Genomic DNA, 12534 nt, shown 5'->3' with positions numbered 1-12534 from the left:
TACAGTCTATGGACACAACTAATGTGATCTAGCTGCCTAACATAGATGCGTTTTTGTTGGAATTACATAAATAATTTGTTATTATCAAGAATGTTGGTAAAAACACATTGGAAGCATCATGCAGTTTTGCAATGGATGTCATCGTTTTCCAGCAAAAGTGTGCTTATGAGTTTATGGAGTTACATTTATAACTGTATACATTATATAACTGTATATAATTTATCTTTAGTAACATTATAAATGCCTTGTAGAAAGTCAATTTTACGTACATATTCTATATATGCAAGCTAAATGGACATCATAACCAAAAAACACCTAAATTAATCTCATATTCTGTGAGAATGGCTCTCTTATCATCTTGATCAACTGTTTAACAATCACTCATATTATCCATTACATGCCTTTGGTGCTTTTTTTAGATAGCTTTGGACACTATGAGGAGTGGAGATCCGTCACCCCCTTTTGTTTTTAACAGGAAGGCATATAAGAGGAGAAGAAGAAGGAGGGAGGAGGAGGAGAATGTCCATAGAAAGGTCACATAGTGCGAGGGGGTGAGTAATCTTCCACTCCGATGGCTGTAGCCTCTCCTAGGGGTTGAGTTTCTGTGCCACATCCACTCTTGGAAAAGAGATCACATCATAGCTCTGAACTCAGTATCCAGCCCCATTCCCTTCCTAATAATCAATCTCCAAACGCAGCACCACTGCTATCCTGTGTCACTCCCAAAGCATGTCTGCCGCATCAACTGTCCCACGGGCCGATCCGATATCCCTATCTGAACCCTCACAGGATCACACATGGCGCCAAGAAGCCAAGGTCACCTAGCTAGGACCCATCAGCTGAAACCTAAAACTCCTTTTTTCTCTCTTCTCTTTTTTTTACCTCCATCAGTTCTCTCTGAACTTGTTTCTTCGATTGTTCTGTTGCTTTGCTACTAAATATGACAAGCTACCAACTCCAAAGTGGTAGAACACATTTTTTTTATTCAATAACCATTGAACCACTCTGAATTATAGCTAGATAAAAACTGTTAGCTCACCGCTAGTGTTAGTGTCAGTGGTTCCTTCTTTCACAACAGGGATGCAGTTCTCCAAGTAGAGCCCATCTCGGTAGCATCCATTGGTTTCTTTGTCCGGCGGAGGTTGGTCCCAACATTGGCATGGTGTCTGCATGATGCCACAGGGCCGGTTGGAGGTACTGTAGGTCAGGCAGTCCTCCAACCATTGGCACAGCATTTGACAGGCAGCCATGCTGGGGTTACGCTTCCCAACCACAAGATACTCCACCTTAAATTCCCCATCCCCATTCCTGGACCCGGCACCCGCTCTAGGCAGCCCTTTCCGGATCTGCAGAAATTGTTTCCCAGCTTCCAGGAAGGCAACGTGGGTAGAGGCATCACACAGCTTCACCACCTCGTCGAAGCTCTCCATCCCGAGGAAGGTTCGTGTTGTCTCCAAGAAGGAGTCAAACTGGAAGGTCCGGTGTTGTCGGGGAATGCAGTCTCTGGTTGGTTTTGTGACCTTGATGAAGATGGTGTAGCGCCGTGGGTCGGGGTTCTGCAAGGTCCAGGAGCAGGGCGTACTGGGAAATACAGAGGACGAGAGGAAAAATCCAAAGAAGCGGCTCTGGACCAGTGTGGAGCAGGTGTCAGACTCCGGACCAGAGGGAGCAGCGTTGAGCATGTCCAGCCGCAGCAGTTGAAGAAGAGGTAACAGCAGCACCAACGATGAACAGTTCCGTAAGAATTTTGATATCATGGCTGTAAACGACAGAACGGTTTGCAGAAAGGTGTGAGGCTGAAGATGACTTTTTCTGCGTCTTTTCTTGTGAACGTAGGATCAACAGCCTTGTTTTGTTGACAAGCCAGTATTCTCGGATGTTTGCAGGACCATCTGAACCAACAGCTCAGGATGAGAGGGAACTTTGGCTCATTGATCCAGTTTGCTGTCCATGATGCCAGGCGCCCTCAGAGAGATCTGCAGGATTAGAGAAGACAGAAAAAAAGACTGTATGAGCCAGATGGGAAAACAACAGCAATTATCCATTGACCAGATACGAGTGAACATAATAACTTCAAAAGTGTGCAGACACCAACATGACAGAGTTTGGTACTTAGGAATTACCACGCTGGGCTATATTGATCGAGAAGTGCCACACCTGTGCTTCACATTCAAAAAGAACACTTTGTACCCTGCAAGCATTCACTTTCTACAAAAATGTCATCCTCAATCTTGCATTTCATCAGTGAGCTCTATAATTTGTCCAATTATGGGGCAATCAATTACAAAAATATGAACACCTGCTGTCATTCATTATTTCCAGTGCATTTGCTTCATGCCAAAATGATCAATAGCCTGAGTCCTCAGCGAATCATTAGGCTAAAAGCGGCTGGATCATCTCTCAGACGGGCCTGCTTGTCATTCCTTTCCCTGACAATTGAGTGTCTCGTGCAGTTTTACAGCACTTAAAGAAAAGAAATATGTGAGGTCACATGCAAGAGCAGTAGACAGACATCTTGGAGACTATTCTGATGTAATCGCAACATTTCCATGTGCCATTAGTCACTTTACAAAGTGAGCACCCCAGCACCAGGCTCGCCCCGAGAGCCATATACTACACAGGAAGATACCATGCAGATTTTATTCTAGGTTAATAATCCTTATCTAAACGCATTAGCTTTGTTCCTCATATTCAGCATGCTAAGAAATGAGACAAACCCAGACAGGGGGAAAAAAAGTGCACTGAGTCATATAGGTTTTAAATACACTAAATACTGGAGGATTCTGGAAATGGATAAAGAAAAATGGGAAGCTTCACATTAAGTGATGTGATATTTATAATAATCATTCTTTCTTGAATATGTGTAATGAATATGTTCCGCTAACTAAGTATTTTCCTCCCTTCCAGTATTGTTAATAAATATAGCAGTCGCTATTGCCGTATGTAGCGGAGAATTGTCTGAGATTAGGAGTTTCCACAAACATGCTGTATAATGCCGTTATGAATGTGTGTGGGTGAGATCGATGCGTGTGTCTATGAGAGTGTGCATTCTTCAGCAAATGAATGAAACCAAAAGATGTGTGTATGTCTGTGTATTACAACCGCAGAACTGAATCCAGTTTTGTGAATGTGCAAGAGTGAGTGTGTTATTTGCACCAAATTATGTTTTAGTCATACGTTTTGACTGTTGATGAAAATGTACTTTCAGTCAGTATTTCGTCATAATTTTCATTAGTGTTAGCTAATTTTAGCATCTAGGCTAAATTTGAGTGAGCTAAAATACCCGTTAGCGGTTCAGTTAACCGTGTTCAGCTCTTGCAGCTCAAGCAGAGCAATCCCAAAAATATGACTATTATATGGATTATTTCAATTGATTTGGTATACATTTTTCTTCGCTTAAACACTTTGTGCATTGTTCTTATCTTGGAGCAATGTTTCCCATAGAACATTGCTATTATGTATATTAAAGGGTAACTAAACCCTAAACCAACTTTTTTTAGTTAATGATCTGTAATACTGGGGCTTTATTAATGCTGTTCATTGATAACAGGGGTTTTCATCAAAACATACAATACTGTAGGTTTTCTTATGGATTTCTTATTCATTCAAGTTTCACAAACTTGTTTCACAAAAGTTTTCTTAGTAAGTGAGTCAGATTCAGTAATCACTCTAGAGTTCATTGAATGATTTGTCAGACTAATCCAAACCAGTAACTTTGTGAATCTTTTTGATTGATTATTTAAAAGAACCAAGTAATTTGCTTGTGAACTGGTTCATAAAAATCATTTGTTTATAATTCAAAACTGCATGAGATCTCAACACAAATACGTTTTTTTCTTGACATTGTTTTATGGTATATGTTTTTTTTGTTTTGTTTTTGTTTTTTTAAAACTTTGTCAACAAACATTTTCATCAGTCACTTTGTTAATGAGATGAACAGTTTAATTCTGCTTTCACGTGCTATCGGAATTATACGAGTTTCCCATCTAAAAATTGCACATGAACGCCCTCTGATGTCGTGTTTACCACTGGGAAGTTCTGAAATAATTTTGATACCCTAATTCCCGCGATGGGCATGTTATAAACTTTAAACATGGTGGCGGCGAGAACTACTGCTGTGACAGGTGTGATTTATTTTCCACAAAACAGCTAGATCGTCTTGTCTTGTCATCTTGCCGATTCTGTAATTTCGGTCAAATGCAGGCAATCCGCTTGATTACTCGTATATGTAAATATGCACTGCGTAGTGCATATTTACATATAGTAATCAAGCGGATTGCCTGCATTTGACCGAAATGTAGGGAGCAGTGAACAGTGCGTAGGGACCCTGTCGAATGGAATGCACCCTTGAAGATTTTGAGCCCAATTCTGAGTCCGATTTGCACCCCCAACCGATCTGGTGGGTGTGGCCCGATTCGAGGCTTGTCGCAAACCTCAATTGTGTTGTGTCATTGTGCTAATTTTACTGCTTCCAATCATGACGGAGCCCGCACGATCCCAAATCGTAAATATCAAACATGATCCAGGTCCGAGTTTGGACACCCCTGTTTAAGAGTTATATTTTTGTAACAAAACTAAACCCCCAAACCTTAACCTCTTTCACCACAGATTGCATCCTGGAGTCCCATTGGCACGACCTAGGGTGAAAAGCAGACCAAAATACGTGGATGTGGCTGACTGCACAGGTGGTTTCGTCTTTTTGCAGACAGATAATATGAAAAAAGCTCCAATTGATCTCAGCATGACCTCAAACATTCCCTTACACACACAAACACACAATGACACGTAACTGTTTGGTCCAAGATAAGCTGTGTTCAGGATGCTCAGAGCAAAAGTCTTTAAGTGAAAGAGTGGGTGTTTTTTTAACTAAATAAACAGTGATTTTTATACCAGTGGTATCCATAATGAAGCTGGAGGGTGTAATCATCTAATCCATGGCTTAAATTAGCCTTGACGTTAACCAGGACATTCTCAAGGCTGAACCACATGAAATACCTCTGCTGATGCAGGGAAGAACACTCATTTTCCTCTTCCCCAAGAAATTTTACTATCTGAGCATGTCCTGGATGGGGTCAGCAAGTGTTGTGCAGTGGCCAGCTCATTACAGACATGTCTTGTTTATTGATCTGCAGCAGTGACACACCGAAAACTGCTATTCGGTTATTTGAGCCCAAGCTTTTACGCATTATGTCACTCTTGGATAAAGGCTATAAAACGTACATTTTGGATACAAAAGAGCCAGGTGAGAACAAACAGAAGAGTCTGGCTGGTTGTAGTTTTAAGGTTAATTCAAACTGCACCGACAGAGACACCCAAAGCTGACAGTCACCAGATTGCAGCATGTCACTTCTCAGACATTTCAAGACCGACAAACGCTGATTCAGCTTGTTCAATTGGCAAAAACACGCTTTGACAGACTCCAACAGACAGGGGTAACAGACTGATCTGACAAAACCTGACGAAGTGTCTGTTGCCGTCTGTCGTGTAGGATGAATTGGCCTTTAAATGGATAGTTCACCCCAAAATGACCATTTCATCATATCCTTTTTTCACAATGTTGGACACTATTGACTTAATTTGTATGGACAACTGAAACATATTTCTCTCAATATCCTCTTTTGTGTCCACAGAAAAAGGACAGTCATACAGATTTGGACTGATATGAGGGTTATCAATTTTTTTAAATAATTTTTTGATGGACTAACCAGCAATCATTGGCATTCAAACATTTCCTAATCTGTCACTCACATACAGTGTTGGGGGTAAAGTAACTTGAGTTATGTAATCAGATTACTTTTTTCAAGTAACTAGTAAAGTAACGCATTACTTTTAAATTTACAACAAAATATTTACTTTTACAAATAAGTAATGCAAGTTACTTTGTTTTTCCATTTATTGACTGACAGCTCTCCTATCCCTATGTTAAGAGAAATCGTGAATAAGTGCAGCGGCGTTGTATGCGCTGTGTAAACATTATGGCTATTGTAGACTAAATGTGAGCATGCATTTCCTCATTTCACTTGCATGATTTAGTAACCCTCAAAATTAATAAAAACTGTGGAATGCAAACTCAGGATATTATTCAAACCTGCATTAATTAAATATATTAAATTAGACAAATACACAAATAAGGCATAACATTATGACAGGTGAAGTGAATAACACTGATTATCTCTTCATCACGGCACCAGTTACTGGGTAGGATATATTAGGCAGCAAGGGAACACTTTGTCCTCAAAGTTGATGTGTTAGAAGCAGGAAAAATGGGCAAGCGTAAGGACTGAGCGAGTTTGACAAGGGCCAAATTGTGATGGCTGACGACTGGGTCAGAGCATTTCCAAAACTGCAGCTCTTGTGGGGTGTTCTCGGTCTGCAGTGGTTAGTATCTATCAAAAGTGGTCCAAGGAAGGAATAGTGGAGAACCAGTGACACGTGGGGAGCGAAGGCTGGCCCGTGTGGTCCGATCAAACAGAGGAGCTACATTGACTTCTATAGTATTTTTTCTCTATATGGAAGTCAATAGGGCCCATCAACTGTTTGATCATTCTTTAAAATATCTTTTTTTTGTTCAACAGAAGAAAGAGACTCATAAAGGCTTAGAACAAATTTGTGGGAGAGTAAATGATGACAGAATTAAAATGTTGGGGTGAACTATCCCTTTAACCAATGTCTTTGCTGCTGACGTTAAATGATCAAATTAAACCATACTATTAAGCAAAAGAAATGACTTTAGATAAACATCACATTTGTTTTTCATTTTTTGTTTGTTCTTTTTCAATCCACAGTGGCAGCACAGAGGTTTGTTTGAGCTGCGCCCTCTACTTTACAGGGGTAAATTAGCATTTCCTTCAGCCTGACACTGCATGAAAAGTGGGATTTTCGTCAGTATGTGACACTGTAGATTGCCGTGAAACTTCAGGTTTACGACTGTGCACGGCAATTTGCAGGCAACACCGAAAACTGCCGTAAATTGTGGTAAATTGACGTGGGCCTTGCTTGGCAGTTGTCCCCCCATGACCCCCCCTCCCCTTTATTCTAGGGGAGGCTTTATCATGTAAATGAAGATGCTGTGAGCTACACAAATGCAAATCAGAGTAGCAGCAGGGGGAGTTTTATCTAGGTTCTGAATTTTTTTGACTAAAACAAGTTTAAAGTTTAAGTTAAAATGTTAACTTAAATTTAAGTTAAATGTACTCGTTTTAGTACACATTACTAAATTTTTAGGGCAACCAGTTTGCTCCAATTTTTTAAGTAGATTCAACTTGTCCGGGCTCACAGTGTAGATTAATTACTCTGTATGTCATTAGCAATAACCAATGTTATGTAAAAAAAATAAAAAAATACAGGACAGCAGTTCATGTCTTCAACCTTTAGAGAGGTTATGTGATGCAACAAGACAATGAACCAAAGCACACAAATAAATCAAGTAAAGCATACAGTTTACATACCAACATTAATTTTTCCACCCTGCACTGTGAATGATTTTTTAAATGGCTATTAATCATAAATGTGAAAAGTACAAGTTTGTGTGTTTATAGTTAAGTCAGATTGTGTTTTTCTGTAATTGTCATTTAAATTGAGCTCACACCACATTTTATGAATTATCAATGCAGATTTTCAATAGGTGGTTTCCTGGTTTAAATTATGCCAAGAGTAGGCCTTAATCTAGTTAATCGTGAGTTAAAAAATTGTTGCCTGGAACAAAGATTAAGCACAGATTACTAACACCTGGACTATGAGTCCTGAACTAAAATAAACTGGATTCATTTACAGTTTTATCTAATTGCTTACACACAATTTCTGAAAATATGGCTCCATTTCTTGTAACTCTACACACAAAACATCAGACATCTCTTGCAAAAGCAACACTTTGTGCAAAACTATTTTAACTATTTCCAAAAATGTTGTTTTTGCATATATCTAACTACACAATGCACAACTGAGGAATTTACAGCTGAACTGAAATCAACTGAACTGAATCAACACTGAAGTCACTTGAGCTGAATATTGACACTATATTGGCTTGTTAGAGCCGGTTTACAGCAGAATTTGTTTTGAACTTGTTACTGAAGCTGCTATGAAACAATATATTTTGTTGAATGCATATTCTTTCTTTCTCAAACCTTAGTTTTGATTTCTAAGTGATCAATTTATGTATGTGTTTTCACACATGATCATTGGCTGTATGGGTCCTCAGTAAATGAATGTGGCATTTAAATGGCAAAAGTTATTCTTGTCTCTATAACTTATGGCTTCCTAAAGACACGTTTATGGGTAAATAAAATATTAATAATATAAATAAAATGAATATCAAAACATATTTTAAATATAATGAAGTCATTTTATTATAGCACTCATCAGATGTTCCTGGAAACAAAACAGAGACAGAACAGTATAAACAAACTATACAACAAACTAAACACCAAATTACAAAAACATTATGTGAAAGTGAATAAAGTGGTGTGTGTTTTCAGTTATAAATATGTGCTGTGTAAATTAGCCTATACTTTTTGAAATTATATATAGCCTAACTTTAAAAAACAAACAATAACCCATATAGATAAATTATAATAATTGTATAATATTAAGCATTTACTTAATATACATTGTAACATTAGGCTACTTTACTCTAGCACAGTAGTCAGTTAAGCAATTAATTAATATCTTATATTAATATGTATGTAGCCTAGGCTACATCTAAAGGTAAGTCTGCTTTAAAAAAAAATATTACACTTCGACATGTACAGAATGTGCGCGTTAAGAAACACGTTCAAATGTGTCATGTTAAAACTGTGCGTGAAGCGGAAAACAGGGCGTGTTGAAGGTTGAAACATCATAAGTCACGCGTTTCGTATAAAGAGATTTGGCCCCGGGCGCGTTCCATATCAGAGCCCTAGTCCAATGAGGTGCGAGGTCGAGGTCATGGCCATGACGCGTAGAAGACGAGCTTTAAACTATTTTTTTATGTTTTTTGCTGCTTTCCTTTTTCGTGATCAACAATGACAGGACACCGTCTTCAACTCAATCTCTGCATGGACGCGACGAACTTTTTGGACTCATTTTCAGGAGGCTGTCTTCGTCTTCATAACTCTGAGGCAAACTGCAGTCGCTATGAACCACAGCATGGGTAATGTAACATTACGATTTAAAGAATATGCTTTTATTCAGCTGTATAAGGAAATGGATGCGTTAATAGATCCGAGCTTAAAACTGCACATTTTGTTTACACAGACTATCCTCGCCTCATAACGAAGCCGTGAGCTCTTATCTGCTTGGAGCGATTTCCACGAGTCCAGATTTAACCGCTGATCATGACGAAATTGTGTGTAAGTAACTTCTAATGTGTTTCTCATTCCTTGTTTAATTTTACCGTGACCGTTTTTATTAATACCAGTCTCATGTAATTGTTTTCCAGCTGCCTGTAAGACGTATTATGAATCGACACGCCGGAGCTTCAGATACAAACAACCTGAAACTGCGAAGTTTAGCTCGGAGTCGATCAAGAAGAAAAAGGGTAAGATTTATTATATTAGATCCGTTTTTTGTCAATGTGAGTATTTTTCAGGTTGCTTATTGTCTTTATGGATTGTATTACAGTTGCTGGAAGCGAGAGTGTGCTGGATGAGGTGGACATTTGGAAGTCCATTGAACTCATATCTGACGAGGAAGACGGCTTTGTTGACGGGGTGTCTGGATGGATTGTGCGGCCACCGCGCTCTCGCAGCCTGGAGCTCGCCGAACTTTACATTATATTACGAGACATTACTGCTGCACTGTACATAGTTGTGTGTTTAACAATAAAGCTCTTTCTTTGAGTAAACCGCTGTGTTTTATAAATTAAGCCCTTTCTTTGAATGAACAGCTGTATGCTTATAAATGAAGCCCCTTGTTTGAATAAACGGCACGGTCCGTATAATTTGCCCATATATTCCTTGATGGTATGAATACTTCATAGCACAATAACATTAATATGAAACAAATTATTACAACATAAATTATATATTTATTATTATTATTGGGGTTTACATTTATAATGAGCCAGGGGGACCAATAATGATTGGTTTGCAGTGATCTGCCAACCAATCACGAGGGATTTTTCTTTTTTAAATGTAGTGGCTTCAGCCAATAGTGAGTGAGTAAATTCAAGTCTGGCCGTTGACTCTCTGGTTTCGCTGCTATTCATATGCAAATTAGAGGCGTCGCACCTCCGCGCGGTCTCTCAGCGGGGGGCTCTCCACCTACGTCATGGTTCGTTTACGACAATTTGTGGCACAGACGAACGCGACGTTCGCTGCCTCTAAATTGTCGAAAACTGCCGAAAATTAGGGAGATTTCCAGGAGTATACAGGCGTTTATGGGGTCGAAAATCCCACTTTTCATGCAGTGTGAGGCTTATTCATTCACTTTTGGTGTGAAAGGACCTTTACATTTGCCAAAAAACAAATGCTGTTATTAAAAAACAAACAAGCCCAGCCCAGGTGAAAAAAAGTAACTAATTAACGCAATTAATTACTTTTTTAGGGAGCAACACAATATTGTAATGCATTAGTTTTAAAAGTAACTTTCCCCAACACTGCTCAAGTCAAGTAGGGGTGAGCAGCGGAGCCAATATCTGTATCTGTAACAGTCCTAAAATTATTTCTATTTGTATCTGTATTCGGATAAATCCGGAAGTGGGCGTTAAGGCATTGTGGAAACACAGGCTGATTCTCACATACTATTAGCAGCCTTGGATTCTGAATATGCCGGAAAAATTGCTCAAGCAGAAAGGGCTCATGTACCGCCATTGGCTTCTGGGAAGGTGGGTAGATAAAAAGAGAGACAGTATAGAAAATACGGGAATTTTCTCATAGCAGGATTATGGCATGATGGGGCCTGCTTTCCACATTTATTAGGCACAAAAGAAGCTGCTGAGGATTATTGTGATGTCTCTAACCTCTCTGAAAATGCAACCACCTTCGTTCAATTAGACTTCTGCCCTCCTACACTGTGTTGGCTTCTGTGTGCCATTTCATTATCCGTTTCACTGTCTGTCTTGGACAGGATGTAATCATAGTATATCATGATAATAGTGCTTAAAGTATCACTGTTAGTTTGTGTAAAAACATTGGATGGGGGGGGGAAAGACGCAGGAGTTAGAGGACAAATAGACAGATAAAGAGAACGACAGATAAAGTGAAAGATAGAAGGATAGAGAAGGGAAAGAAGACAGGCTGTCATGTTGCATGGGTGCTCTCGTTCATCGCTTTCCACGCTCCGCCCCTTATTTATTTTTCTTCCTCTCAAATTAAAGAGCTACAATGACACCCCAGCGAACAAGGTTATTTGAGCAAACAGAAGGCAACAAGCATTGCAGCCTCTTTCAAGACCAACCTCATTCTCCTCTATTTGCGCTCCAACGTCTGTGACAACAAGCGCTAGGCCCCACGCGGTCGTGGAATTAAAGAGATAATTATCTGTCTCTGGTGATGAATGTGTTTACCGTGTTAAATGCCAGGCCTTCTTTCATCAACTTATAAACCGTTGCTTTTCCTATCAGACAAAGTACAGGGAGGAGGGATCTTGCATCAGAAAATAGTTAATGTCAGACGGAGGTTCTTTTGTTCTTAAAAAGTCCTTACAGGGATAGTTCACCCAAAAAGTGATCATTGACTCAACCTCCCTCCAAACCTTTATGACTTCTTTTTTTTCTGCATACAAGATATTATGAAGAGTATTGGTGTTCAAGCAACATTGGATTTTCATTGTATGGGCAAAAAAAGGTCAAAATATATTATGTTGTGTTCAAACACAAGTCATAGGTTATAATTTGAAAGAGGTAAGTAAATAATTTTTTGGGGGTCATTTGTGTATTGTTAATTTTTGAGATACAGCAATGCCAGATATAAAGATTTTTGCGCAGATGTTGAAGGGAAGTTACATTTTCAAAAATCATAAACACTTTGTATTTTGCATTAGAAAAAAATGGGTTCCCTGTGAACAGTATGACTTGAGAAGCACATTTTGAGTTGTATGGACTATTTTTGGAGCTTGGCTTTGTCATCCCCCCCCCCCCCCCCCCCTCTTTTGTGTAGTTGTTGAAAAGAGCAGTTTATTCTGCAAAAAAATCTCTTTTTTTCCACTGAATACAAAAATCGTGGTTTCCAAATTATGTGAGGTTGAATAGACTTTTCTCTGAACTATCACTTTAATTTCAATGTTCAGTGCTTCCTGTAAACAGATCAGAGGTGGCCGTATTCTTGCTCTGGAAAGACGCATCTCTGCTGTCTCAAGCTCTCTGTGAACTGTAGGATCAGAGCTTGCCTCAGAGATTTACTGAACAAAGCTAATATTGTCTTTAAGTCTAAAATTAGGAGAGGGGTTAAGGAAAGAGATCTGCACACCTTTAAAAACACACTATATTGTTTCTGTGATATATTTTGTACACGTTTGTCATGAATACAGAATACAGCTCTTGCAAGTATTGTATTGAAATTCATTGTTCTTCTTTTTCTTCCCCATATTTTCAGCACATACCCATTTATTTTTAGATTC

General features: G+C 39.0%; 2 protein-coding genes across 2 annotated transcripts in view; one reads left to right on the top strand and one right to left on the bottom strand.

Moving 5' to 3' along the window:
* Positions 1–1757, bottom strand: part of adgrb1a (adhesion G protein-coupled receptor B1a) — a gene marked incomplete at both ends in the record, with an annotated part of 93560 nt that extends 91803 nt beyond the window's left edge. The window contains one exon of the mRNA XM_079836835.1: positions 1040–1757. Within this exon, the coding sequence (XP_079692961.1) occupies positions 1040–1757 (718 nt within the window). The remainder of the gene's footprint in view (positions 1–1039) is intronic.
* Positions 1758–8976: 7219 nt separating this feature from the next.
* LOC307139229 (uncharacterized protein) lies at positions 8977–12283 on the top strand (the record flags this gene model as incomplete). The annotated part of the gene is made up of 5 exons (XM_079838119.1): positions 8977–9127; positions 9232–9326; positions 9416–9514; positions 9598–9775; positions 12205–12283. The coding sequence occupies exons 1-5, from the start codon at positions 9000–9002 to the stop codon at positions 12281–12283; spliced, it is 579 nt and encodes a 192-aa protein (XP_079694245.1). The 5' UTR covers positions 8977–8999.
* Between the last annotated feature and the right edge of the window lie 251 nt (positions 12284–12534).

Source organism: Gobio gobio (genome assembly GCF_949357685.1).
Source record: "Gobio gobio genome assembly, chromosome: 15".
Lineage (NCBI taxonomy): Eukaryota > Metazoa > Chordata > Actinopteri > Cypriniformes > Gobionidae > Gobio > Gobio gobio.
This window is presented reverse-complemented; position numbering and strand designations above follow the sequence as displayed.